Source organism: Myiozetetes cayanensis, unplaced genomic scaffold, assembly GCF_022539395.1.
Source record: "Myiozetetes cayanensis isolate MyiCay16 unplaced genomic scaffold, myiCay2020 scf3, whole genome shotgun sequence".
In the NCBI taxonomy this organism is placed as follows: domain Eukaryota; kingdom Metazoa; phylum Chordata; class Aves; order Passeriformes; family Tyrannidae; genus Myiozetetes; species Myiozetetes cayanensis.
In genome coordinates this window covers 2,265,157-2,291,500 of record NW_026087521.1, presented here as the reverse complement: position 1 = coordinate 2,291,500, position 26,344 = coordinate 2,265,157, and the positions used below count along the sequence as shown (strand labels likewise).

The window sequence follows — 26,344 nt, the reverse complement described above, 5'->3', positions numbered from 1 at the left end:
TCAGCCAGGTCCACATTGTGAGGCCAAACTTCTCCCTGAAGGATCGAGTCTATAAAGGTTTTTTTGTTTTTTCCTTTGTTTTAACCAAATCAATTCTGCCAATCCCACTCATCACCAGCCATTTAATTTTTAATACTCCTTCACAATGAGCTGCTGAACAACCTGCAGTTGTCTCTGCCCCTTTTCTCTCCTTTTGGGGATTTATTGCTGGGTGTATTGATTGCTCCTTGCCACTGACCCTGGATGGAAGGAGATGAAATATCCAGCATTGCTGTGGTACAATCAATGGCCAAACTCACGCTTTCCTATGCTGCTTGTCCTCCACAGAGGGCAAAATACACAGTGTCCTGTGGGATGGATGCAGGGTAAGGTGGGATAGAGACATCCTACAGACCTCTACATCAAATGGAAATATCCTCAGGTCAGCAGGGTGGAAGTTTTATGGGCTCATACTGACCAGGCCACAACTCAGGACTGGTTTGCCAGGAATCCCTTGAAGAATTCCAGAGCATGAGTCACGTTTTTGGACACGTTTTGGGATGTATCCCCTTGATCTGATCTGAAATGAAGCAGATGTGTCGTGGTTTTGGGTGAGGGTCACACAATCTGACAACGATCAACAGAAGGTTGGAATATGGCACAGGTTTGTTCCCTTCTGCTCTAGAAAGGAGAGGCAGCAAAGAGCACCACTTCAACTGGATCACTGCCCCTTACCAGGAGAGTTTGCAATGCAACAGGAAGAACTCGGAGGTGAACTCAGCAGGAGAAGACAAACACGCTGCAACAGCAGTGTCCATCAGAAAAACCCTCCAAGGCTGCCAAGGACACTGCGAGGCTTGGAGTGACAGCCCCCTGCAGAGCCACGCTCAGCTGGAGACGTCTGGGCAGACGGATCCAATGCACTTTGCAGCCCCTGTCTCTGCTCAGAGGTTCTTGGCAGATGAGGCCACCCTGCCACTCATAGCCAGGAGCTCGGCCAGCCTGACACCTCCCTCTCCACGGCTCTGCCAGAGGCCTCTCTGCAGGAGGAGAGCCCTGGCAGGGAAAGGCTGAAGGGAGGAAGCTTCCAAGATCGATAACATCATTAAAAATCCTAAAGAAAACAAAGCCAGTGAACTCATATCCCAGTGCTGAGGACACCTGGACCCAGTGCTCCTTGGGAGGAGCATAACCAATCCGACACAATAATGAAACAGTGAAATGAGGTCCCTTCTCAGCCTGCTATAAAGAAGCCCAAGAAGATGAACAGAGACACATTTTCTCCTCATCCTGTCCAGACAAGCCAAATGAGCAGTTTGACCCCTTCGTGCTCGTTTGGCCCAGCTGAGTTGGCCCACACAGGACAAACACTCAACTTCAGGGCCAACACTTTCCCACACTGAACATACAAACCATAAGGTCCCCTTGGACCAACTAACTTGGAGTGGAGGTCATGATGCTTACAGGGATCTGATTCCTCTCTAAGGGCAAAGGAGATCATGACAAGTCCAAAAAGGGAGAGGTTCAGGTCAGCAGTGGAAACTTGGAGGTGCTGAGACAAGGGCACCCAGTCAGAGCCAAATTGCCTTAAGAAGGGGAAACAACATAAATGTTGAAAAGCTGCTGAGGTTGATTCAGGGTGGACAGGTGCTTCCCTGATGCAATCAGCAGACCATGGATCACGTGATGGAAGAGCTCTGTCCAGTCTCTACCACCCTTGCCTTCCAAAAAATCCTTCCCAGTTAAACCAAGCCCTCCCCAGAAAGTCCCAGCGACCTTGCTGGAGTCACCTGGGGGACTCCTCGGCTCACCTGGCTCAGGTGAGACATCATTTTTCCTCTCTGCCCTGTGTTACCACAGCCACTGAGGGAAGATGGTCGGTGGAAAAGCAGGGCTGGGCTGGTGACAAGCCCCAGCAGGTACTTACGTGTTGTGAAGGACACACCATCCACAGTGAGGGTCTCCTGAGCCCAAGCACTCGCTGCAGGTCTCGTGCTGGCTACACGACTCCACGGGCACCCGGGTGAGCTGCAGGAGGAAAGGGGACAACCTGTCAGGCTTTTCACGGCCCATAATGACTTGATGGAGGTGCAACCCACCCTGTCCTCTTCCCCTGGTGCCTGTCCTCCCAGAGGGACATCCGTACAGAGCTCAGCAGTCCTGGGGGATGTGGGTGCAGTTTGCTCCAGAGCTCAGCCTGGTGCAATCCCTGTCCAGACCTTCACATCCCATTTGGCCTAACCCTCTTCCCCATGGCCTTCCACCCTTCGTTGCCAGATGACCTCGCTTGCACACCAGGGAATCAGCACATCAGGCAGGCTGTGGGGACCTGGGACAACTAAACAAGGTGTGATCTTCTGCAGCAAGTTCAACTCGCTGGGTCTCAGTGCTCTCTCCCACTTTGGTTGTGGGCCCTGTTGCTTTCCGGCTCCCTGTGAGCACTGAGGTCTTGTGATGTCTTTGCCTCCCTCCCATGACCTCCTGCACCACCACTCCCCACTGCCACCACCACTCCTGGTCCCAGGAGAGCATTGGTTCCACTCTCCACTGCCTGTGCATCTTCCCAACCATCAGTTGTCCCATTCCTGGAGAGGCTGCTTCCAGCAGGAAAAGGACAAAGCCTACCAGGCTGGGTATTTCCTTGCTGTCACCCTGCCTTTGCAGCTCAGAAGGCATCAGGTGTGGACCTGAAACACCCACCTACTGCCAAAACGCCACATTTTATTATCTTGTTTTTCTTTCATTTTTTCCTTTTTAATTAAAGTATTTCAGGGGAGAGATTTCAAAGGCAGAAGGGACTGCCCAGCCTGACCTCCTGTCTCACAGACAAGTGCCTTTTGATTCCTCTCAGGTTTTGCAAGCCCCTTGCGTCTTTTGATGCCAAATTTGGGCCCAATGACCTGACAGTCTCTTTTCCATTGAATAAACTTCAGAGAGCTCCTATAATACCCAGTCAGTCGCTGGTGTCTTCACCCCAGCTCCTGTCAGCAGGGAGAGTTTGTTCCTTCAGATGATGTAGTGTGGTATTATCCTGATGAAACACCACTGAGAACTGCCAGCTCTAAACTGCAGAACAGTTACTCGTGACAAACGACGAGGGAATACACCTGGATCCCGGTGCCAGTTTTTTTTTACTTGGCGCAACGTTCAGCAGAGTCTGAGCTGTGAAGTGACAGATTAAGATCCATCCTGATTGCACCTGTAAATGAACCAAGAATTGGCTGCCTTTTTTTTTTTTTAATTTATTTTTTAATTTTAAATATAAATATATATCGGGAGAAATTCCAGCTGTGTATGAAGACCTTTTCTATTTGGATCAGAAATTGTCTTCCTCACCTCTGTACACAAATCCACTACAACAGGTAGTTGATAGCCTGTGAACAAAAGCTGAAAATGTGGGGCTTTGCCTCTGGCAAGTGGCAGCAGCTTTAGAAAACTTCAGGTAGAAATATCATTTATTTATCATTGCACCGTTGCCTGTGCCAAGTCACCCACAGAAACCAACTGCAAGCTTTCAATGAAAAATGTGAGAACGTGGAGAAAAAAAAACAAACAAACCACCAACCAAAAACCAACACAAAACCACTTTTTCTCAAATTGAATCTTTTGCCATGAGCATAAGAACATAACCAGGACAGAGAGAGCAGCAACAGTGAGAAGATCAAGAGAGGGATGGAGTCCTTCAAACTTCTGTAATCACGGTGGACTTGGCCGTGAGAAGTTAATGGTTGGATTTAGGTGATCTTCAAAGGTCTTTTCCAACCTACATGATTCTGTGATTCTGTCAAGAAGTTTCAAAGGTGAGCTGGCTTGGCCATGAACGCAGTTGTTCCAGCTTCCTTAAGCTTCAGGTCAGGAAGTTATCAAAATGCCCATCAAGTATAAATGTTATGCTCCAGAATTTCACCCAATTAGATCTGTCGAGCCCAATAGCCTGTGTTGCATCCAACTTCCAAAAATACACCGAATTTTTTACAGGAGTGTATCAAGAGTTGCAGACCCTATGATTTGTTATGTCAGCCATTCCCACCTCTTTGTCCCGCCTAGGAAAAATATCTGAGTGAGTAATTTTTCCTTGCTCACATCTGGCTTGACCACCAGAGTCCTCGAAGAAGAGGCAGATAATTCAGTTGTGAAAGACTGTCAACCTGCCATTCCTCTATCCAGGTGTGATTGATTGTGTAAATCTCCCCCTTGGAATTAGAAATTTGTGGACACAGTTGGGATTGGCTCTGCAGTTCCTACCCAAACTACCCTCAGTTTAACATATGGTGCTGCTTGATTTGTCCTCATTAGCTGTGGGTAGTTTTCTCATCTCTGAGCTAGTTTACATCTGTCCTATGGAACTGAGCCCTGATTAAGAAGTTTAGGTGAGAACATGCACTTTTCAAGCATCTGATGATGTTGGGTTTGGATGTTCTGACTCAAAAGCCACTTGTGGCTCTGATATATGTACAAGAGAGAAGTCCTAGAGGGCTGAATTTTGCTGTTTGTTTGCAAATTGCTACCAAAAGAGTAGATAAAAAGTGGTCTCTGTAGGTTTAATTATTATTATTATTATTTAATTAGCCATCAAAGGATAGCCAAGCTCCTTTCAGAGTCGGGAGGAACCTGCTGGGAATCCAGATCTTCATCTTTGCAGGAATGTTTTGCTTTCAGTATTTAGGTTAGTTTGTGGGACATATATTGTTTAGGAGCACACCTTGCTTGGGTTGCTGTCCCAGAGACCACAGATGTGTGGCGAGAGCCTCCACATCCTGCCAGTCCCACCAGAGTGTGTCCTGTGTCACTGTTTGCGTTGTGACACGTTGTTCCTGCTGTATAAGACCTTTTATGAGTTCACCTCAAGCAGCTTTATTGCGAGATTAATTAAAACTGCCCCACGCTGGTAAATGTCTTGGGCTGTTAAGTGTCAGACCTTCTAATTAATACAGAAAGAAACTACAGAAAACAAAGGAGCTGCAGCTGAAAGGAAAGCCACCTAAGGGTCGTCTGCTGAAAAGAGAAAGAACATCAAGCAAATAAGGCACATCTGAGGTCTTATTTCCCTTTTTGGAACATAAACTGTAATTAATTCGGCTCAGCTTTCCAAGCTGAAAGTTTTGAGAACTGACCGTGGCCCTCCAGGGAACAGTCAGCTTTTTGTGCTGCTGCTAAAATATCTGGAAAAGGAAAAGTCCACACAGCCTCCCAATTACAAAGCCTTGACATTATTCACTGCAACGAAGGGACCAGACAGCGCTGAAGGTTGAAATCTCCACGGTAAACCAGGCTGTGATTACTCCTTCCACCTCTCCTCCAGCGTTGGAAAAGCCTGACAAACTTTTCAAGGTCATTTCCCGACATCAGTGAGGGTCTTTCACCGAGGTGGAACTTGGATTCAACGTTTTGCTGCAAATATCACAGAATCACAGAATATGCTGAGCTGGAAGAGACCCATCAGGATCATCCAGTCCAGCTCCTGGCCCTGAACAGGACAAGCCCAAGAATCCCACCCCGTGCCTGAGAGTGTTGTCCAAATACAAATAGGGTTTCAGCAGAGAGAGGATGAGCAAAAGCAAAGTGTCCTTCATTTTGGGGCACCATGAGCCAGTTTAGAGTAATTTAAATTCTGGAAGTGGCCCCGGCTTAACTGATATTTTGGCCTCACTGTGCCAGTAACAGAGACACCTGTTGTTTTAAGGACTTATATCCCATACATTAGGAAAATATATGATATTAGGAAAAGTTTCTTCACCCAGAGGGTGCTTGGGCACTGAACAGGCTCCTCAGGGCAGTCACAGCACCGAGGCTGACAGAGCTCAGGAAGGGTTTGGACAATGCTCTCGGGGACAGGGTGGGATTTTTAGACTTTGGGTTCTTTGGAATATTGTTCCCAGCTCACAGCTGGGGAGGTGAGACACTGGGACTGGTTGCCCAGGGAAGCTATGGAAGCCCCATCCCTGGAAATGTCCAAGGCCAGGTCGAAAGGGCTTGGAACAATCTGGGATAGTGGAAGGTGTCCCTGCCCACAGCAGGGGGTGGAATTGGATGGCCTTTAAATTCCCTTCCCACTCAAACCTTCCTATCATTCTATCACTCTTTCTATCCAGAGTGAGGTGAGATCCCAGAGCCAGGGGTGGACAAGGGGTAAGTGATTCCAATGTCCTTCTCAAGGGCAGCAAGAAAACAATGAGCAGGCCCAGCTGCCATTTCTGCAGCAGGATTTGAAGAGATATTTCACTTCATCAACACATCCATTCACTGGCTCCCAAAGAAATCACTCATGAGTTTCTGGCTCACAAGGACATCTTGACAAACCTGGCAAGATCCACAAACCTGCTGCACAGTTCAGAGCTCACTTACTACTTCAGGACACATCATCTCACCTCTGATCCAGCCTTACTTCCAAACTGCAGCTTCTCCAGCTCCCAGCTTCCCTTCTGCCCTCCATTTCTAGTATGAATGAGTTCCAGAAAGTAATTTAAAACAAAATGATTGAGTGTTTTGGATCTGATAGACAGTAACAGCTAATCCTGTTAGAAATTTGGCTCCCACTTCTGCCATTATATATTCACAAAAGCTCCTGCTATGTGCTCAGTCATAATTTTCTGGCTCCTGTATTTGACTCTTTTATTTCAATATACATTGCTTCTTTCTCCCCTTAAACTGCCAACATTCTGGTCAAATCTCTGAATCATTGCTCAATCTCTGCTGTTATAATTGGATGTTAATACAGAGGCAGGATTTATTCAGTCTGATGGACTGAGTTAATTTAAATGTACAAAAAGGCATCTTAAGTAGCCAATTTCCTTCCCAACAGTCAAAAGATACATTTCCAAAACACTGAACAAGCCGTGTGGGTTCTGGGAGTGCTGCTATCTTTCGAGACTCAGCCAGCCCCCAAAAAATACAGGAAGATTAAGAGTGGAGCTTATTGGATTTCAAAGCCTGGAAAAGAGTGTTCCTGATAATACATTCTATTAAACAGAGCAAGGCAAGAGCAACCTGAGAGACCACTGGAGGAACCATTTCTGCACCCTGAACAGAGTCAGGGAGGATGTTCTGTCACCTGCACAGCACCCCAAGATGCCAGTTTTGTTTTGGCCTGAATTGTGGGCGAAGGGACTCAAAATTCCTCTGTTTGATACCCTGTGCCTTATTATCTGACCTAGAAACTCAGTGAAAAGCAGGAACACAGAAACAGGACTCCCACCCACGTGGATGTAAAACTGGTGGGAGAGGAGATGATCCTGTGGGGACAAGAGATGAGGACCTGGGTTTCATCGCAGCCTGCCACTCCAGCATGATAAGTAAATAACTTCCCAGTCCCACCGGGACAGGGAATGTCATTTCTCATCAGACACCCCCAAGCTTTGCCTCTTCATCGTAGCACACTTCCCAGGAAATCCATGCTTACACACCTGGAAAACTGGGGGCTTTAATTAAGAGCGTTAATTGGAAGCAGCAGTAGCTGTCAAGGACAAATGACACAATAATTAAACTGGGGGTCAGTGCCCTGCTGGGTGGCAGGATGAATTACCTGCTCAAATACACTTGTTCATCAAAGGCTCTCTACCCACAGTTGTGTGTGTGCTGCCTCCTCTTCTCTTCCTCTTCTCTTTTCTCCCTTCTCTTCCCTGAGCTATCCTGCACATCTTTGCTGAGAGAGGACTTTGGCATTGCCAGAGCAAATCCCCAGCCACAATCACACTACATTTACACCAACAGAGGCAAAGCAAGAAGGGGAATAGAAAGATATGAAGCTCCTGTGACAGCAGAAAGCTCTGTGGTAAGGCTGAGAGATGGCAATTCCCACCAGATGCTCTGATGGTGAGGTTGCTGTTGATGCTCCTACAGCAGGGAACTTCTCTCTGCACACCTTGCAGTGCAGATCTCCTCTTCCTGCCTCCCTTGGCAGGACCTTGCTTGGCAGCTGGCTCAGAAAATCCAAATCACTTGTTTTCTGTGTAGACCACGCTGGGCTCCATTTCTGATCCACTGAGACTGTCAGTCTTGCAGCTTGTGGGGAACAGCTCTGTCATGGCAGGTATGGAAGGTGAGGGGTTTGCCTTCTCACCAGAGTCTGACTGCAACATCAGAGTCTAATTCTAATCCAGAAACCCAGGCTCTGTTGAAGGTGAGACCTCTTGCAAGGCAGGATTTGTCTGCTCTCGGTTTTAGATGAGGTAAATCACCCCCTGGCTGTGCCTGTGTCTATCCACTGAATGGAAAGGAGTCCAGACAGTCAGGTCAGGCAGAGACATTTACCATACACACCATGATCACAAGGTGAGGTAAATCCCACATCAATGCCACACAGTTTTCTGCTTTTCCTCAAATCTTGCCACTGAGAACAATCCCCAAACCTGTTAGGGCCTCCCCTCTTCCCATTTGTAGCACCTGAATAACCAGTCACAACACACAGTGATTTTTATTTCATGTCTGGGAGAGTGGTAGAGGAAATCCACTGTGTCACACAGCTAGAAAACCATTCCATAACTCAAAAGATCTGGTGTGATGACACGGGTTGTGTTTGAACAAGTGCCTTTCACCATCTGCTCTGTCAACACAACCCTCACACCGAGCTCATCCTTGCTCTCTGTTCTGGCTCTATTTACAAAGGCACAGACTCTCAGACAACAAAGATTATCTCAGCCCTTTTCCTGAAGGCTTGGCAGCTTCCCAGGTTCCCCCTTCCCAACAGCACGACTGTGCTGTCCCTTCTTCAAAGAATTCCACCACTCCTCAATGACTCTCCTCCCAAAAAACATCAGGACTCAAGCAGGAGCAAGGGCCACACCACCCTGCTGTGAGTATGGTTGGCAACTTGGAGATTGAAGAGAGTCTTTCATACACTGAGAGGCTTCAGAGTTGAATCTCACCCAGTTTCCCTCTGAATTCACTCTTGTTTTTCCCCTGTCGAGAGTGCAAAACTCCTCCTTCAGCTGGGATGGCAATGGTGCATCCCATTGGCATAAAGCAGGAAAATTATTACAGCTCAGAGGTGTGAAGGGATATCCAAGTGATTTTACCCAAACTTGATGAAACCAGACACCTTCTTACCCACCCTGCAAACCATCAGCTCTGACCAACTCCCTCTGCCCGTGGCATTAAATCCGTGTTTCTCCCTTGCCAGGTCCAGGTACCTTCAGATCCCCCCTGCCCTGTTTGCACTAAATCTTTGTCCCCTGGTCAAGTGCTTCAGTCTGCAAACTGTAAAACAAAAGAGGTTTGGCTGCACATTTCTCTTCAAAAGCCTTCGAAATAAGAGCCTCGTGTCACGATTAATGCAGGGCCTGGCCGGGCTTAATGAGAGCCAGTGCCTTGTGTGGCCACTGGAGCGTGGCTGCTGAGCCAGGCAGAGATCATTACCCAGCCTCTAGAAAGGCTGGATGTAGATTTAATTGGGCCCTCTAAAGGAATTTATGTCACTGCAATGGCCTTTCTCAAAGTCCAGCGTCCCTTGAAGGCTCCTGGTGGAGGAGAGAACAGTCCAAAGACACAGGGAGAAGTTCACAGCTGATTCTGCTGGTGGTGGCTGCTTTTCATTGTGTTGTTCCACCTTCTTTTCGGATGTTCCCCATCACAGAATCAGAGAAAGACTTGGGTTGGAAGGGACCTTAAAGATCATCTAGTCCCAATATCCTCCTGGTGTGAAGGGATTCTTACCCTGAGTTATCAAGGAGCATCTTCCTATGGATTAATTCTCCTCAGCAGCCCTCTCAGGTATCCTATTGTACCTCCTTGTCCATTTTCACCAGTTCAATCCTACCACCACTACAGATTCCATCTTTACACCTTTAATATCTCCCTGGACTATGAAATCCTCATCCAGTTGCCTGGAGGAGCTTTGCCTCATCTCTCTCCCCAGCCACCCTCACCCTCTCCCAGGTTTCTGGCTCCACCACTTGCTGGCCCAGGCAGTTCATGAAGGATTGTGTTGATCAAACTCCCTTGTGCAGGTACTATCAAACTGAGGAAATGGTGGTACTTTAAAAAAATGCCCTTTTTCAGTTGTGATCAGACCCCAAATCCCCCATAATCCCACATAAAACCAGCTGTGCTGGCTGGGACCAACACCCCACAGATCCCAGGTAAGGAAAGCATAAGAACAGGATAAATACATATGTCCCCAGTAGTTGCCCAAAATGTTGGCTATTTTCATTCAGGGGAACTTCTGCATCTCATCTGGCTCTCTGCCATAATGCAAAAAAGATCTTTCTTTACTTTTTTGGTTTATCTTGCAGTTGCATTGACTTTCTGCATCCACACCCTGCTTTGCCAGGGAATTTCACAGGTCCAGAGCCCGCTGCTTGAAGGAATCACCTCCTTTCATTTGTTCAGGACTTGATTTTTCAAAAGTTTAATTTCATGCCCTGTAATTCTTGTATTTGCAGAGGTGGTGAACAGTCATTTCTCATCCATCCCTTTATACCATCCATAAATTTGCCAATCTCTCCACATACCCCATCTCACTTCCTCCCAGGCTGAGGAATTCCTGCTTCTTCAGTCACCTCCCACTTGGAAACCACCCCATACCTCTGACTGTGGAATCATTAAGATTGGAAAAGACCTTTTTGAGGTGATTTGAGTCCAACCATTAACCCAACACTGCCAAGGTTCCCTCCTGAGCCTCTTTTTCTCCAGGCTGAGCTCCCCCAGCTCCCTCAGCTGCACTTCATAGGACTTGTCCTCATAAGACTTGTTCTCACCCTGGTTCCCTTTCTCTTTTGACCATTTATTTACCCTTATTAGCCAAATGCTGGGAAAAGGAGAGTCTATCTGGTGACACCAGGTCATCTCTTTATAGCCTTGTCTCCTCCCTGGACTCTCAGGCACCGACCACATCATCAAAAACTATTAAGTGACTGCCTTTAGCAGGGTGCCACCTCTCAGCTTGAGATCCATGACCCTGTACATCCTTCAGGCTCATCCCAGATGAGAAAGAAAACACATCAGATTAAAGTGTGATTAAGACTGTGTTTCATCACAGGCGGGGAACTCGTAAAGCTTGATTGCTTTGAGCAGTGTGAGTGAACAGCGATAGTGATCTTCAGCTCCTCAGAGGGCACTCTCCTCCTTGCCATGAAAAGGAGCATCTGGTTTGTTCCCAGATACCCTCACACACACCCTGCTTCAAATCTGTCACTGCCCTCCTCTGCTTTTCCAAGTCAATCTCCAGGCAGGGCCCTCGAATCTCTCCGGCAGGAGCTCCGCGGTGTCAATCGGAGTGATAACATCAGCTGAAGAGTTATGAGGTCACACTGCTTTACCTGCAGCCCAAAAGCTGCAGATCCAAGGCAGGGAGAGCCATGACAACCTGAGCTGCAGCAAACACGCCCCAACCCGGCCCAGCAACACAAATTTGGGGCTTTCAGTGCTGTTGCACCTCCGCCTCTCCAGAGCGCTCACCGCCAACAGCGTCACCGAGGCTTTCAGTCAAGAGCTAAGCAAGAACCAGGGGGGAAAAAAAATGTGAAGCAGCCTCTTCCCAAGCCCTTAAATTTATGTCTCAGTTTATTAAAGGAGAGACAAGCCGACAGCACTCACAGCTCAGCTGGCGCCTGGGGGAGCTCTCAAGGTTTGGGTGGTAATTAGTGCTGCCAAAAAGACAACGACCAGGCAGAGATTCAGGCAACTCTTTCAGGGCTCATCTATTTGTCTTGAGACATCTCTGCTCTTTGTTTCGCTGTGGAATAGGAGAGAAAACCTCCTAGCAAAGCCCTGCTACCTCTCTGCAGGGTTTTAATTCACACAGGGCTCGAAATGCAGAATTCCTACTGAGTGCAGTGAGGGTTGTTCCATCCCAGTCACCAGAGCCCATATTTCAGTGGATTAAGTGCACAGCCTAGTGCAGCAAGCACTACACGTGTTTTCCCAGCTTTCTCAGACATTCATCTTGCCATAAAATGGAAAGTTCAAGGATATCTAATTCAGGGATCATATAAATGCATAACATTTAAGGTCAGAAGGGACCACTACATCATCTGTTCTCACCTCCTGTGCGTCACAGCCACTACCCATCTAGTCTCATACTTAACCAAATAATCTGGGTTTAACTAAAGCATGTTGCCTAGCAAAGACCTCCCATTTGGATGTGAAGATACCAAGAAATGGAGAATCCTCCATTTCATGGGCAGTTTGTTCCAGCAGTTCATCACTCACACCGTAAAAATCTTGTACATGCCTCACTTTTCGTATGAATCCATCAGCTTTTGGCTGCCAAACACTGATTCTTATTTTGTTTTCCTTTTCTGGCTTGAAGAGCCCCTTAACCTGCTGTTTTCACCACATGAAGATGCTCAGAGATCCTAATGGAGCCATTCCTTAATCTTCCTTCAGATAAATGAACACTTGAAGATGCTTTCAAACCCTATGAGGAAATCACACCTTCCCACTCCCTGTAAATAATTTTTGTGCTTCTTTGCTGCTGCTTTTCCTATCTGACCACAGAGCATGACTACAACTCTCCCACTCTCCTGCTCTCCTCCAAGGATGCAGGATGCTGTCAGCCTGTTCCTACTACTACAGGCAAGACTAGGAAAAAAACCTTTCCTAGGATGTAAAGGGATGAGCCACTCATTCATTTCAGTCACTGCTTTCTAGGACACATCTCCCACTTCCCAGGCTGACCTACATTCCTTCCTGTGAGACAGCAGAGTTTGCATTTGTTTTGTTTGAGGGAGCCAAAGTCACCCAAATGCTCTGCCCTCGCTGTGGTTAATGCTGAGCTAATCATTGTTCCACTGAGTGTTTTATCCCTGGGATTTAATATCAACCTCCCACTCATTCATGAACATTTTCAGTAGGTTTGGGCCCAGTATTGATCCCTGGAGAACACTAGCAGGAAAACCCTCAGGCTCTTTGAGAGCTGCCAGTGTTAAGCCAATTCAGAGATATCCTCATACTATTTTTAGGTTTTGGGTGTTTGGGTTTTTTTTAATGGCAACAGGTTTTGGTGTTGTCCCAAGTGCTGCATGGAAAGGTAAAGACAGGGCATCCACACCCTAAAACTTCATTATTTCCTTAAGGAAGGGATCACCTATTTCCTCAAACATTGAAAAATACTTTATTTCTCATAAAAATTGCTATTTGGCCTTGGAGCTTCAGATTTATCCAGGCACTTTATTACTTAATATTACCCTTCTCTAACCACCATGAATCACTAGACTGGGGGGCTAGAAGCACCTAAATTATGAATACATTCCCCAGTATATTTGAAGTAGGATATTTCAGGTCTCAGGTGTGCAAAGTCATCCTCAGAAGACCCGGTGCCTGGATATTGTAGATTTAAACCTGGCTAAAACGGCTTGGTGAACAGCCCAATGTTAGACAGGATCAATCAGGGCACTGGAAACCTTTGGAGTTGTTGGGATCTCCTGACTCCTGGTGATAACTTTGAATCCAGGCCTTTGAATGGGTTCCAGAGCTTTTGCAGGAGCACACAAGGTTCTTATTTCTCCAGTTAGTTCCTCTTTCATTTGTACTCCTGTAATTTCTGCTCATATTTTTCTCCAGCCAAAGCAGAAGGCCGAGTCTCCCAGTGCACCTTTCTTTTTATGGAAAGGCACACACAGCTCCCAGATTTCTTGGGGGGGAAAAACAGCTGGCATGAGGATCTGTAGGAGAAACAGAACTGTTGTCCCTGCAGATAACTATTCAAATTTGATTTAAGGTACTGCTCTGGTGCTGTATGGAACAGGGAGATCTCATTTCAGCTCCTTTGTGCCAGGCCCTGAGTTCACAAAAGCTGAGCAGGAACATTGTCCAGGGGGGCAAGGACAGGGGCTGGGGGGGATGATGTTCTTGGATGATTGCAGGATGAACGCTGCCAGCTGGCCTATGCACAAAGGACTGAGACCCAAGAGACCCCACAAAGCCTTTGCCAACTCCATCCAGGTGGTTCCCAAACTGGCAGCCTGAAACAGAGTGGGATTAACCCACTGAGGCACCTTAAAGGAGCCTCCACCTCAAAGATCAAAGGCACCCTGGCTCCAGGGCTCTAGTTACACCTGACTGCCTCGTGGGCATCCCTTACAAAAGGATGGATTCGGGCTGGGGGATTTGCTCAGGTGCGTTTCACAGCGCTCCTCACTCCGTGCAAAACAAGAAAAAAAGAACGCCCAGCCCAAAATCCCCCTTTGTCCCTGGCCACAAAGAAGGGAGCTGTGTTTGGCATGTAAAGCAAGGGGACAGAAAGGAGAGCAAGGAGCAGTGCCAGGTGCTCAGAGAGCACCTCTGAAACACGAGCCAGTGATGGGAAACTCACAGGACTCTCTGCTGTCCACATCCAGCAGCTGGGACAGTGAAGCTTCCTCGCTCCTGGGGCAGCAGGACTGGCTCACACACGTGCTGCCAGCATTGCAAGGGACACTTGTGCCCCTTGGCAGGGCACTGCTGACCATCCTGGACCCTTTTATCCACGTCTCACCCTCATCCCAAAAAGCAGCCAGTGGCTTCACAGGGTTTGGAGTCTCTTTGCAGAGCTCAGGGCACTCAAGTTCCCATCTCAGTAGCAGGAGTGACCTTCCCATTGCTCCTCTTTACTCATCTTTTTTCTCCAGTTAATGCAAACACACTCACAGAAGGGCCTGTGCTTTTCACCTGCAGTCCTCAGAGCCGTCCAGGAAGGGGATGGGGACCAAAAAGCATCAGGGATGAGAAGAAAGTCAGGCACTGACGTGGCTGTCTGAAGGTCAAACACACTCATCCTTTCGTTGGCGTGAGAATTGACGCCGGTTTTATTAAGGCAATCTGGCCACTGTCTGAATACTGCTGTGACCACACATAACTTGGTTTAAGAAACCCTCTGATGCACAGACTGGCCAAGGTGATGAGAACCTGAGGGAGCCGATGTGATACCCCTTCTCCTGAGGTCTGTGCACTGGAAGGCTCGTAGCACCCTCGGGATCAGCAGGGAAGGACCAGAGGTGTGGATGATCCGGCAGCACACTCCTCCTCCTCAGGTGTGTGTGTGTGCTCCTGTGTGTGCCCACACACACAGCCCTGGCAACCAGCTGATGGCATTTGTAAGCCCTGCCAGGCTTATGCTGCTCGGAAAGGGGCTGTGGGGAACATTTGTTTTATTTATCAGCCCTCATTTCACACCAGTGAACAGTAAAATTATAACTGCACCTTTCCTCCATCTCTCACTGATCTGTGGCATCTGTCTGTCTGTCTGTCTTACCTACCCACACATGTGCAGCATGTCCTGAAGGAGCAATATCCCCTCTGCTTCCCAAGGAATTCCCAAGCTCTGCCTCTTCCCAGAACAGCAATCCCCGCCCCTGGTTTATTAACCCAACAGCAGGCTCTGAGAAAGGCCCTCGCCCTCACAATCAGGAGAGAGGTTTCCTCAGCATTTGTGGGGAGCAGGAAATTAGGAATGTATAATCAAGCCAGAGGACAGTTTCAAATCTCATCAGAATAACAGGTGAGGAGGAAAGCTTCCTTCCAGCTGCCTGGGATTTTACCTGAGGAGACCTGTGTGTCTCCTGCTTTAACATCAGGAGCTACAACACGACCTTTTTGGCTCATGTTTTAGGAAAACACGAGAGCTCACGCCCCTGTTCCTTTATTTTCTCCAAAGGACACACTGATTTTGTAGGTATTTGTCCCAAGGGCAGTGAAGGAAAAGTAGTGTTTTATACTTGTTTTATTTCTCATTTCAGCCGTCACTCCCTGAATCAGCACCTTCAACCATCCTTCCCTATTTGAAGGTCTTATTTATAAACCTTTGTAAACAGGAATAGTCCGGGAAGGAGAGAAGACCAGCCAGGTGGGAGCACAGCTCAAGTCCCTCCCTGGCCAGAGACCATTTATTTAATCTCCAGTTCACTTCATGCAGCCAAAGCATCTCTGAAAGGGACATAAACACCATCCTGGACTATTTCTCCCCACTGTTAATGAGGAAAACCTATATGAGAGGTGGGATAAATCTGGGAGACACGCTTTTTTCCCCGTCCCACAGCAAGGCTTAGATCAAATTTGCAGCTCACAGAGATGTTGTGAAGCTCCAGGACTGGAGGAGGGATTGCCTGGCTAATGGTGGATGTGCTGAATCCCTGGAAACATTTAGCTCATGGTTTGTTTTCCTAAAAGATATGAAATATTGCTGAGCTCTGGGCTCAGAGCAGACATCTCCCCGAGGAGTTCTGTGACCTGAGTTATGCAGATCACATTAGACAATCACACTGGTGTCTTTCAGCTTCCAATCCCATGAATTTATAAATAGCCACCAAATAGTTTCAACCATAATTGGCAGCCTGTGCTGCAAAGAGCTTAGCTAAGCACACAGGCCCTTATGTGAAGTGAAAAGTTTTTATTGTTATTATTATTATTGCAGAAGGGTTTTGTCTGGCTCAGCTTTAAACTACATTTTCTCTATCAGGATGCAGATTTCAGAAGACAAGTTGCCTGACCCAGAGACCAGGCCTGTAAATGGGACTGTGACAGTAATTGCCATATTTGCAAGACAAGTATGAATTGCCTCTTCTGGATGAGCCACACAGACAGTGGAGATGAAGTTTATCACTGCCCTAAATGTGTTTGGTTTTCTGCTGAGGCATAAACATTCCAGCAATTAGTATGCTGTGTTAAGGCCCTCTTTTCCACGTTTTTTTTTTTTTTTTTTCTTTTTTTTCCTGAGGTTTTATATTAGAGTTTTTGTGAACAGGCTTTTAAGACAATTCACAGGGAAATGACCACTTGCACTTGGAAGGTTGGTCAGGCAGTGGAACAGGTTGTCCAAGGTGGTGGAATCACCACCCCTGGAAGTGTTCAAAAGGCATGGCACTTGGGGACATGGCCTGGGCAATGCTGGGTTAGTGGTTGGACTCAATGATCTTGGAGGTCTTTTCCAACCTCAATGATTCTCTGATTCCATGACAATTCCAGTACCCTCAAACATTAGTGCATGTATCTGAATTCTGTGCTGCTTTGGAGAGTGTTGCAGATTTGGAGCATCTGTGAGAACTGGAAGCTCTGGGAAAGAGGAGGATGTTGATTGGTGCTGCAAGTGGTATTTACCAAGCTGAGATCAACTAATTGGATCCCCATCTGATTAGAGCAGGTATCAGGGCTTTAGGAAAGCTCCCAGTCCTCTCTTACTGATTTCATAGAATCCTAGAACGGCCTGGTTTGGAAGGGACCTGGGATAGTGGAAGGTGTCCCTGCCCATGGCAGGGGGTTGGAACAAGATGATCTTTAAGGTCCCTTCCAACCCAAAGTACTCTATGATTCTATGATCATCATCAGTCTTGTTCCCTTTCCAATTTTTTTTATTCCTTTTTTTTGTTTTGTTTTTGTTCATTACTGCAAATGTTGCAATTTTCCATTCCTCAGCTCACAAGAATCCTAAACATTCTTCTGTAGGCTCATATGGAAAGTGATTCTGTATTTAAATGCCTGTAGTATCAGTGATAGATCAGAGCGTCACTGGTAATTCCCACTACTTGACCTCTTCTGGATTCCTAAATTTAAAATTTAAAATTCAGAGTATCCCATTAAAAATCATCCAAACTGTTTTGTGGTTTTTTTAATGAGAAAACAGCCTGACTGAACAGTTCCCCCCAAATCACGTCTTGTTTTCTGCAGAAACCATAACCATTCCAGGAAAGAACTCAAAGAATTATTTTTCCTGTGACTCGCAATAGGTCTGATCTCAGTAAAATTCCATTTCACCGGAACATTTAGTCACGGTTTGGTATTAACTTCTCCATTTCCTTGGCTTTGTTTTTTGGCTTTTTTTTTTTTTTTTTTTTTTTTTTGTACAATTTGTCAAGCAGAAGTTGATGCATGGCTCTTCTTGAAAGGGATAGCTCAGAGACCAATTAGTCAACCCCGGAAACTGGCAAACCCCTCCTAACACAACGGCACAAAATGGCAGCTAAATAAAGATCTATCTTGCTTTGAAAAATATTAACCTGTTTTATTGACACTGCCATTTATCAGAAGGTTTATTCTTTGAGTGAAGAGATGGAAACAGCCAAAAGCAGAGCTAAAGGCCACCAGCCACCCCATCACCACACAGATGGGGAGCGAATGCCCAGGGGTGCTTTTAAGCATAAAGACTCACTAAGAAACCATTTGGGCAAAAAAAAAAAAAATAAGGGAGATTAAAGCATGATTTAGAAGTTCTGTTTATATCAAATGCTCCCTTAATTACTTAGGAATTGACAGGCTTAATAAAACCTAATATCCACCCCTCTCTATCTCCGATTTCTGCTGGCAGGTCGAGCCAGATGCTTCATAAAAGGTGAGAGCATCCTACAAAAGCCAGGGCTTTGTGTTAGGTATCTGCATTCAATAATACCTAGAGACTGGTTTATAATCTGAATAACAGCAGTTCAGACTTCTAGATGTCTAGGTAATTATTTTTTTCTTATTATTAAAAATCGCTTTAAAGCGTTAAGATCCAAAATGTTTAGGTTTTTAGGCATTTCTTTCTGCCTTTGCTCCAAAAATGCCGTTTAGAATGAAAGCTCGAGGATTAAAAAATAAAGAACCACCTTATTCATTGCCCTGGGGAAATTCTCCCTTGCAATGGACCTGCAGAATCACTGCAAGGACTGAACTTAAACTTCCACAGGGAGGTCCTGGCTCACTGAATTCACTTCATGGAGCACTGATGGGTTGCAATGAGGTGTTTTTAGACTCAGCACATCAGAGGCAAAGTAGGAAACTGGTAATTTGCAAGTTGTGCACCTGAACTTAGAAATGCTGAGCTGGTTCTGGAGCAATAAGAATAATCTTTTCTGAAATAAACCTTTCCCCAGAAAGGAATTAAAGGATCAGGTGTTATGCTCCAAATACCTGTGGTAGCAGTTTAGCTGGGAGAGCTGCAGGGGTGGGAGGTGAGCAGGAACTCACCCTCAAAACACTAAAAATTAAGGATGAGAGGCAGAATAGTCCTGTATAGATCAGAATTTGGATAAATATATGTGGACAAACATTAATAACCTCTCTGCAGCAACTGCTTAAGAAATCATTGGGAATAAGTTGCCTTTATTATAAGAGACCACTGAAATCCTGGGAAGCTTCACAATTTGAGTGGTAAAAATGGTGAGTGAGGACAATTAATTGTCACCCTTCACGAGAGGAAAGATGAGACTGAGAGATGCCCTTCAAACTGTCCACCAAAGGGAAGGAAATTAAAACATCTCCTGTTGTCAGACAAGCAGTCCCAAGCTTGGGAAACAAAAACAGAATTCCCAGAGCATCCTTTAGCTCCTCTAAGCTGCTGGATGTTGATAAGCTCGGGACAAAACTCACAGGCTGTTGGGAAAGGGAGGGGGTCACAGTGCAGCTCTACCTTTAATGAACTGGCTTTCATTTTTACTTTCTCTGCTTATTTCCTGCCTGCAATCACTTTTCTTTGTCCAACCAGACTGGAAACTCGAATTTCTGCTTGTGTGGAAGGATCTCACCTCGTCTGTGGGAGCTCAGGCTTGGGGACATGCCAACCCCCTTCATCCTACAGACTTGTCCTGCTTGGAAAGCATCCCTCTGGCATAACCTCTTGCTGTAGAGTGAGGACAATTTCCCCTTTTTCAGGCACAGGCTGCAACAAAACCCACTAAACTAATAAGGCACAGTTGCCACAGGGGCAAGGGACTATTTGTTTCCATTAAAACTGCCTAAAATTAAAAAGAAGGAGTTGGGAAGGACAGGAGAGCTGTGGTGTGTGTCTATCAAACAGAGCTCTGAAAGAGCTGTGCAGCCTAATGGCTCTGATTTTTATCTGCTGACAACACTGAGAGGCTAAAGAAAATCTCTGTGCTCACTGGGCCCCAGTCCCTCTGAGGGTTTCCAAGTGTATAGAAACATCAAGAAGAGAATAAAACTATTTCTGCATAGATGGTTGGTCAAGGGAATGAAGAGACTGGCAAGGAAAATGAAGCAGCAGAGGTGGGAAGCTTATGTGAAAAGCTTAAATGAAGCTTATATGAAATCCTGAGGCAGAGGGTAGAGGAAATGGAGAGTTTTCTCTCTTTTGAAACTCTCTGCTGGATGTTCATCACTGATCCTTATTGGAAAGTTTTCTGGGTTGGAGATACAGAATCACAGTTTGGTTGGAAGGGACCTTAAAAACCATCTTGTTCCACCCCCTCCCATGGGCAGGGACACCTTCCACTAGCCCAGGTTGTTCCAAGCCCCATCCAGCCTGGCCTTGGACACTTCCAGGAATGGGGCAGCCACAGCTTCTCTGGACAACCTGTGCAAGAGCCTCCCCACCCTCACAGGGGAGAATTTCTTCCCAATCTCCCATCTAACCCTGCCCTCTGGCACTGGGAAGCCATTCCCTGTGTCCTGTCCCTCCATCCTTTGTCCCCAGTCCCTCTCCAGCTCTCCTGGAGCCCCTTTAGGCCCTGCAAGGGGCTCTCAGGTCTTCCTGGAGCCTCCTCTTCTCCAGGGGAACCCCCTCAGCTCTCCCAGCCTGGTTCCACTGAGAAATCTGGCTATGGAAGATGTGGGTCTGGGGACAGAGCAAGGACAGGGTTCTGTCACCAGCTCTTGCCTTTTCCCCAGTGACAGCCCAGATGAGCTTCTCTGTGTCACACTTAAGGGTCACTTGGTGGTTTTCATTATGAACCTCAATTTCAAGACGTTCATAATTCACATATTTTACGCTGCATGTATCTGGGGAATCCACCAAGAAAACCCCAAAGCCTCATTAAAACAAACAAACAAACAAACAAAACCCCCACAAAACAACCCCACAAATAAACAACAAACAAAAAACAAGGCACCAAAAAAAAATCAAAACCAAAAACCCCAAAGCCTCATAAAATTACAAAACCCTCAAAAAAAACCCCCAAAACAACCCACACACAAAAAAAGTCCAACCAAACAAAAAAAAACCCCATGAAACCCATACAAAGAGAAAACCTCAAAACAAACCAGAAAACAACACCAAAAAAAACCCTACAATGATGTCTCCAGTTATCCTAAACTTGTTTCTCCAGCATGAGGGCTGGTTTGAGGGAGTAGCTGTTTCATCCTTGCTAGAGGTTAAAAACACAGACCTCAAGAGGAGTTATTTGCCAGAGAAGCTGTTCTGCTCTTTTGTCCATTTTTTTTTTTAGTGTTATTTTTATTCCAGTTAAACTTTAAGGAAAGGCTGAAGATTGCAAATGTGATATTTGGCTAGGAAGGATTCCAGCATGAGGAATCACCACTCTTCCTCTTAGTTTGAAAAGACCAGTCTATTTAAGGTTCCAAAACATATGTTGCTCCCCTCTTCGGGCCCATCATCCCTTTTGTTGCCTGGCTGCGAGTGAGAGGATGCCACTTTTCTTCATCTGGCTCCCAAGCCTCGTGTTTCTGGGTTGTACATCACGGATTAGTCGCTAAATCTCGGTTATGTGAGGATGTGAATCTCAACAGAACTCCCTGCCAGTCCTGTGGAAAAATACTCTCAACCCATCCCACCGTCAGGGACGGAGTCATTTGCGTGTGGAATTGCTGCTGGCTTTGAAAACAGGAAAAAGGGCAAGGAGATGATAAACCTCCACCAGCACAGCTCCCTCCTCTGATATTGCCTGTCTCCTGCTGGTGGCCTCGAAATTTGCTCCCACATTCACAGGTCAGGAAGTGTTATGTCTTGGACCTGCTGAATCTGAAAAAAAATTTGGTGGCAAAACCTTCATTTGGGAGACTCATTGCTTGGTTCCTTATGATGGAATCACAGAATCATTGGAAGGGTACCCCTAAAATACCAGGCGGTGGTAGGATTTAGGAGAACTGACTCCTGAAGTTGAGAACACTCAGCTTCTCAGCACAAATCTGCACCAGGCCTAAGAAAGGGACAACCCCCACCCTGTTCTTCTCAGGGCTTTTATCACCCCTGGCCCTCCTGATGTGGAACTTTCAGATGTGTCTGCAAGAACTTCTACCTGGGAATCAGCTCCTCTGGAATGCAGTGAGGAGGAAATATCTAAATCCGTCTCTGGAAAAGGTGCTTTTTTCCAGGCAGGAAAGCTTCCTTGAGTCAAAAAACCTTAATCTCCTCACAGTAAAATCTTCTGGAAGGGTCTTACAATCATTAAGGTTGGAGAAGACCCTCGACATCACCAAGTTCAACCTGCAATCTACCACCACCGTATCAACCTAATCATACTGGGAAGTGCCACTTCTACTCATTTTTTGAGAGCTTCCAGGGATGGAGATTCCACCACATCCCTGGGCAGTCTGTTCCAAGGCTTAACCACCCTTTCAGTGAAGAAATCTTCCCTGATGTCCAATCTAAACCTCTCCTGGCACAACTTGGGGCTGTTCCTTCTCGTCCTGTCACTTGTTACATGGGACAAGCAATTCCCACCTGGCTACAACCTCCTGTCAGGAGGTTATAGAATGTAACCAGGTCGCTCTTTTCTCAAAAAAAGAATAAGAACTCTTTTTACTGACAGCAAGACCCTCAGCACAAAGCCCCACATCCTTTGTTGAAGTCTCCTCATACTTTAGGAGTAGACTTAAATTTAAGTCCCATCTCTCCCTGTGCTCTTCTTGCAGCAGAACTACTACTACTGTGAGTAGGACTTGTGATACTTCATTTTCATGTGCTTAATCAAAAAAAAAAAAAAAAAAAGGAGTTCAGCTGACAAATGGACAGTAATGGCTACAAAAGCCATCCCTGGTGCAGGTTGGTGAACTCCACCAGTTTTGGAGGCCATGAAGTGAGTGAAGTCTTGAGCAATAATGTTTTAGCAGCTCTCAGATGACACAGGAGAAGTGCAGAAATGTCAAACCCAACGCCATTACTCAAAAATAGGAGCACACGATTAGACAAGCAATTATACACCGAGCAGCTTAACATAAATTGTGGGTAAAAATATCAGAAACAATTTTTCAGGGTTTAGTGAAGGGAGCACCTTGTAAAGCATAATTGGATTAGAGGAGACAGCCAGCATGGATTTACAAGCAGGAGGTCTTTTGCTTAACTAACTTGTTGGAGTTCTTTGAAGCTCCAGCATTACTGCCAAGGTAGGCAAGGGAAATGTAATAGATGTTATGCACTTAGATTTCCCAAAAGCAATTGGAGAAGTTGTACAGGGAGATTATCAGCTAATGGAAGAAGTTGTGCTAGAAAAGTGGGCTGGCTTAGAAAAGTGGCTGTGAAGCAGAAAACAGCCAGTGTGTGGGCTGGCTTGCCATGTTCATTCTCAACCTCAAAAGCGAGTTATTTAAGTGCTTGGCCTGGGGAAGAAGGAGGTGGAGGGGCTCAGGCTTGGGAGAGCTCTTGTGCTCGGATTTCAGGGAGCTGCCAGCCTTTTGCAACGTGCAAATCTCCCAGCAGAGCTCGGTTTATTAGTGCCCAGGATGAGAACAGCCCAGGGAGATCATTCCTCCCCCAGAACGAGGTGCAGTTCAGAGGCTACACGGGCTGTGTGATCTCAGAGCTGCCCGTGGAAGGAGAACCGAACTTCGCTTTCACTGAACGAGTGAGGAAACTGAGGCACGAGGGAAAATGTGCTTGATCTCACCCAAATCAGGGCAAAACAAAGCACAGAGTCCCCCAGGCCTTACCCTCTGGCTCTTGCTGCCACACAGCACGCTCAAAGCTGAGGAGTTCTCATGTATTTGCAGGGTGACCACAGCCTGTCCTGGCCACGGGAAGGGCCACCCTCACAGGGAATGAGAAAAGGTTTTGGAATACATGAGTGAATTGAGGAGAGGGCAGATGGGGTGCTGGCAGCAGGCACAGAGCTCTGCAGCAGGCAGGTGCTGTGCTCCCAGCCCCTGTTTTGCAGAAAACAGATTAATTTCTTAGAATCAGTACAGAATGGTTCGAGTTGGAAGGGACCTTAAAGATCATCTTGTTCCAATCCCCTGCCATGGGCAGGGCCACCTTCCACTATCCCAGGTTGCTCCAAGCCCCAAACTGGCCTTGGACTTTTCCAGGTATCCAGGGGCAGCCACAGCTTCTCTGGACAACCTGTGCCAATGCCTCATCACCCTGACAGGGAAGAATTTACTTCTCATCTAAATCTCTCCTCTTTTAGTTTAAAACTCTTCCCCGTGTCCTATCACTGTCTGCCTTGGAAAGTCACTCTCCTTCTTTTCATCAGCTCCCTTTAAGTCCTGGAAGGCCTCAGTAAGGTCTCCCTGGAGTCTTCTCTTCTGCAGAGCAGAGGGGCTCCAGCCCTTGGAGCATCTCCGTGGCCTCCTCTGGATCTGCTCTAAGATCTGTGGATTTACATCCCGGCTGAGGAGAAGACCTGAGTGTCTGGATTCATGTCACAGTCCCCAGAGCTCTCCCCAGGAGCCAGTTGTTCCTTCTGTTCCCTTTCCACACCACGTCTCAGTAGCAAAGCCTCATTTTGCTCCCAGCAGCTCCAGCTGCTTTTCTTGGCTGCCCTCGGAGCTGCCAGAGCCGATATCGCTGGAATCCAGGTTTACTGTGGCCCTGCTGCTGTCCAGCAACAACAGCAGCTGGATCAGGGATCAACACATTCCCAGGCACTGGGTATGGCTTTATGGGATGTCCTGCAGACCCCACTCCAGCTCACAGACCGCCCACCCCTATAATCTCATCCTGCCTCCCTCCTCCTCCGACCCTATGACTCTCATCCTCCATCACTCCTCCTGGCATCCCTGGTCCCTCATTCCCCCTTCCCACCCCGCCCCCAGAACATGACCCAAGTTTGTTATGGATCAGTGTATTTACAAAGCTTAAGCTGAAAATCAATTTTAATTACCAAAATCAGATTGCTGTACCAATAAATCACGGGGGGACACAGACAGAAGGTTGCACCTGGACCTGGAGGGAGGGAGGGAGGGAGGGAGAGACAATGACTTATTTTCCCATCAGGTCCCTCCCTGCATTCACTGGACAATATTCATCAATGTCATTATCTTTTGCATGAATATGCAAAAGGGAGATGACTAAAAATTGAGTCAGTTTTAAACAAATAGCATTGGCTGAAACTTGATTTACCAGTGACCTCTAGACAAGAGCTTCTTTTTAAAATATATTTAGGATAGTGGTGATTATCCATCACCATTTCTATAGAGTCACTCTTACTTGGATGTTTTCTGCTTCAGATGCTCCATGGTTTGGGTCTGGAAAGAGTCACAGTAACAGCTCAGTGCTCTGTTTCTTCTTCTTTCTACCCTTGCCATGAACCCCAATATTTTTCAAGACAGGCCCAAAGTTGGGAGAGGAAAGAGGCTCCATCCCAGAGGATGGTGATATGGAAGAGGAGGTGTGAGCAGGTCCCTACAGTGAGTAGAGGAGGAATCTTCAAGAACTCAAAGGCAGAGAGAAGGAATCCCCCTGGTTGCAGCCAGAGGGATTTTTAGGTTTCAGACCATCAAAATTTCTGCTGAACTGGGTAAAAGTCCTTCTTTTCACTGCTTGCCTCAGTGCCAACCCAGTCCAGAGGGAGTTCACCAAGTCAAAAGCAGGGGAGAAATTGTGGCAGGTCTTTATTTGCATCTTCCACTGCCAAACAGCCAAGCAGCTCCACCATGCCCAGTGTTATTCACTGCAGTCACAACTCCCTGGGGACAGATGTGGGGTTATCCCAAAAGGCACTTGGCTCCTGTGCCATGATGGATTAACCTCTTTGCAGAAGGAATCCAAGGCCCACCAAATGCCAAACTTCAGGCACTCTGGGAGAGGCCACCACAGCCAAACCAAGCCCAACCTGACAGGTATTTAGGCACCTTCATGCCCAGATCCCCAAAGGGATGTAGAGGGTTGCTATCACTGACATCAGAGGGAAGAAAAAGCCTAAATGATCAGAGATCCAGCCCCCAGTAGAAAGCCATGATCACACTGACTATCTGAGGTAGAAACAAGCATTAACTCTGCTCTTGTCAGCCCCAGACCTTTCCCCTGGGCACTGTTCTCCAGCACTTGGCACACAAAGCTGAGTCCTTTGGGAATCTGCTTTATCACTGAGCCAAACCCTGGGGATTTATATAGATTTACCTCTCCTGAGAAAAGTCTAATTCAAATAAAAGCCTGGACCTTGGTTTGTCTTTTTTTTTTTTTTTTTTCCCTGATGCATAAGTGGCAAGGACTTGTTCTAGGAACTTTCTGCACCTTCCCTTTCAAAATTAGATGAAGTCTTGCAAGGCCAAGTGTGAGGAATAGGTAAAAATTGTCTTAAGAGAGCTGTCCAAAAGCACCAAGGAACAGACACACATAGACCTTCTCCCTGGCTCTCATTCCCCTCTGCTTGATACATCAAGCAGGTACCAGTGATCAGCCTTTGGAATAAATTGTAACCCCCATCTTGGAAACTCCCCATGAGGGGAAAGACCCAGGAGAAATATAGAGATCAGTTCCAAAAAGAAAGAGGTGAGAAATGGTGACTTGGAGAAAAGGATACAGCCCAGAGACTTCCACCATCCACCCTCCTGCATCCTGGAACTG

The 26,344-nt window shown here is 46.6% G+C and overlaps 1 protein-coding gene across 2 annotated transcripts in view; it reads right to left on the bottom strand.

Moving 5' to 3' along the window:
* Nucleotides 1-26,344, bottom strand: part of PLXNA4 (plexin A4) — a 437,461-nt gene that overhangs the window by 145,378 nt on the left and 265,739 nt on the right. For both annotated transcript variants that reach the window (XM_050323730.1, XM_050323731.1), the window contains exon 5: nt 1,907-2,007. In XM_050323730.1, the coding sequence (XP_050179687.1) occupies nt 1,907-2,007 (101 nt within the window). The remainder of the gene's footprint in view (nt 1-1,906; nt 2,008-26,344) is intronic.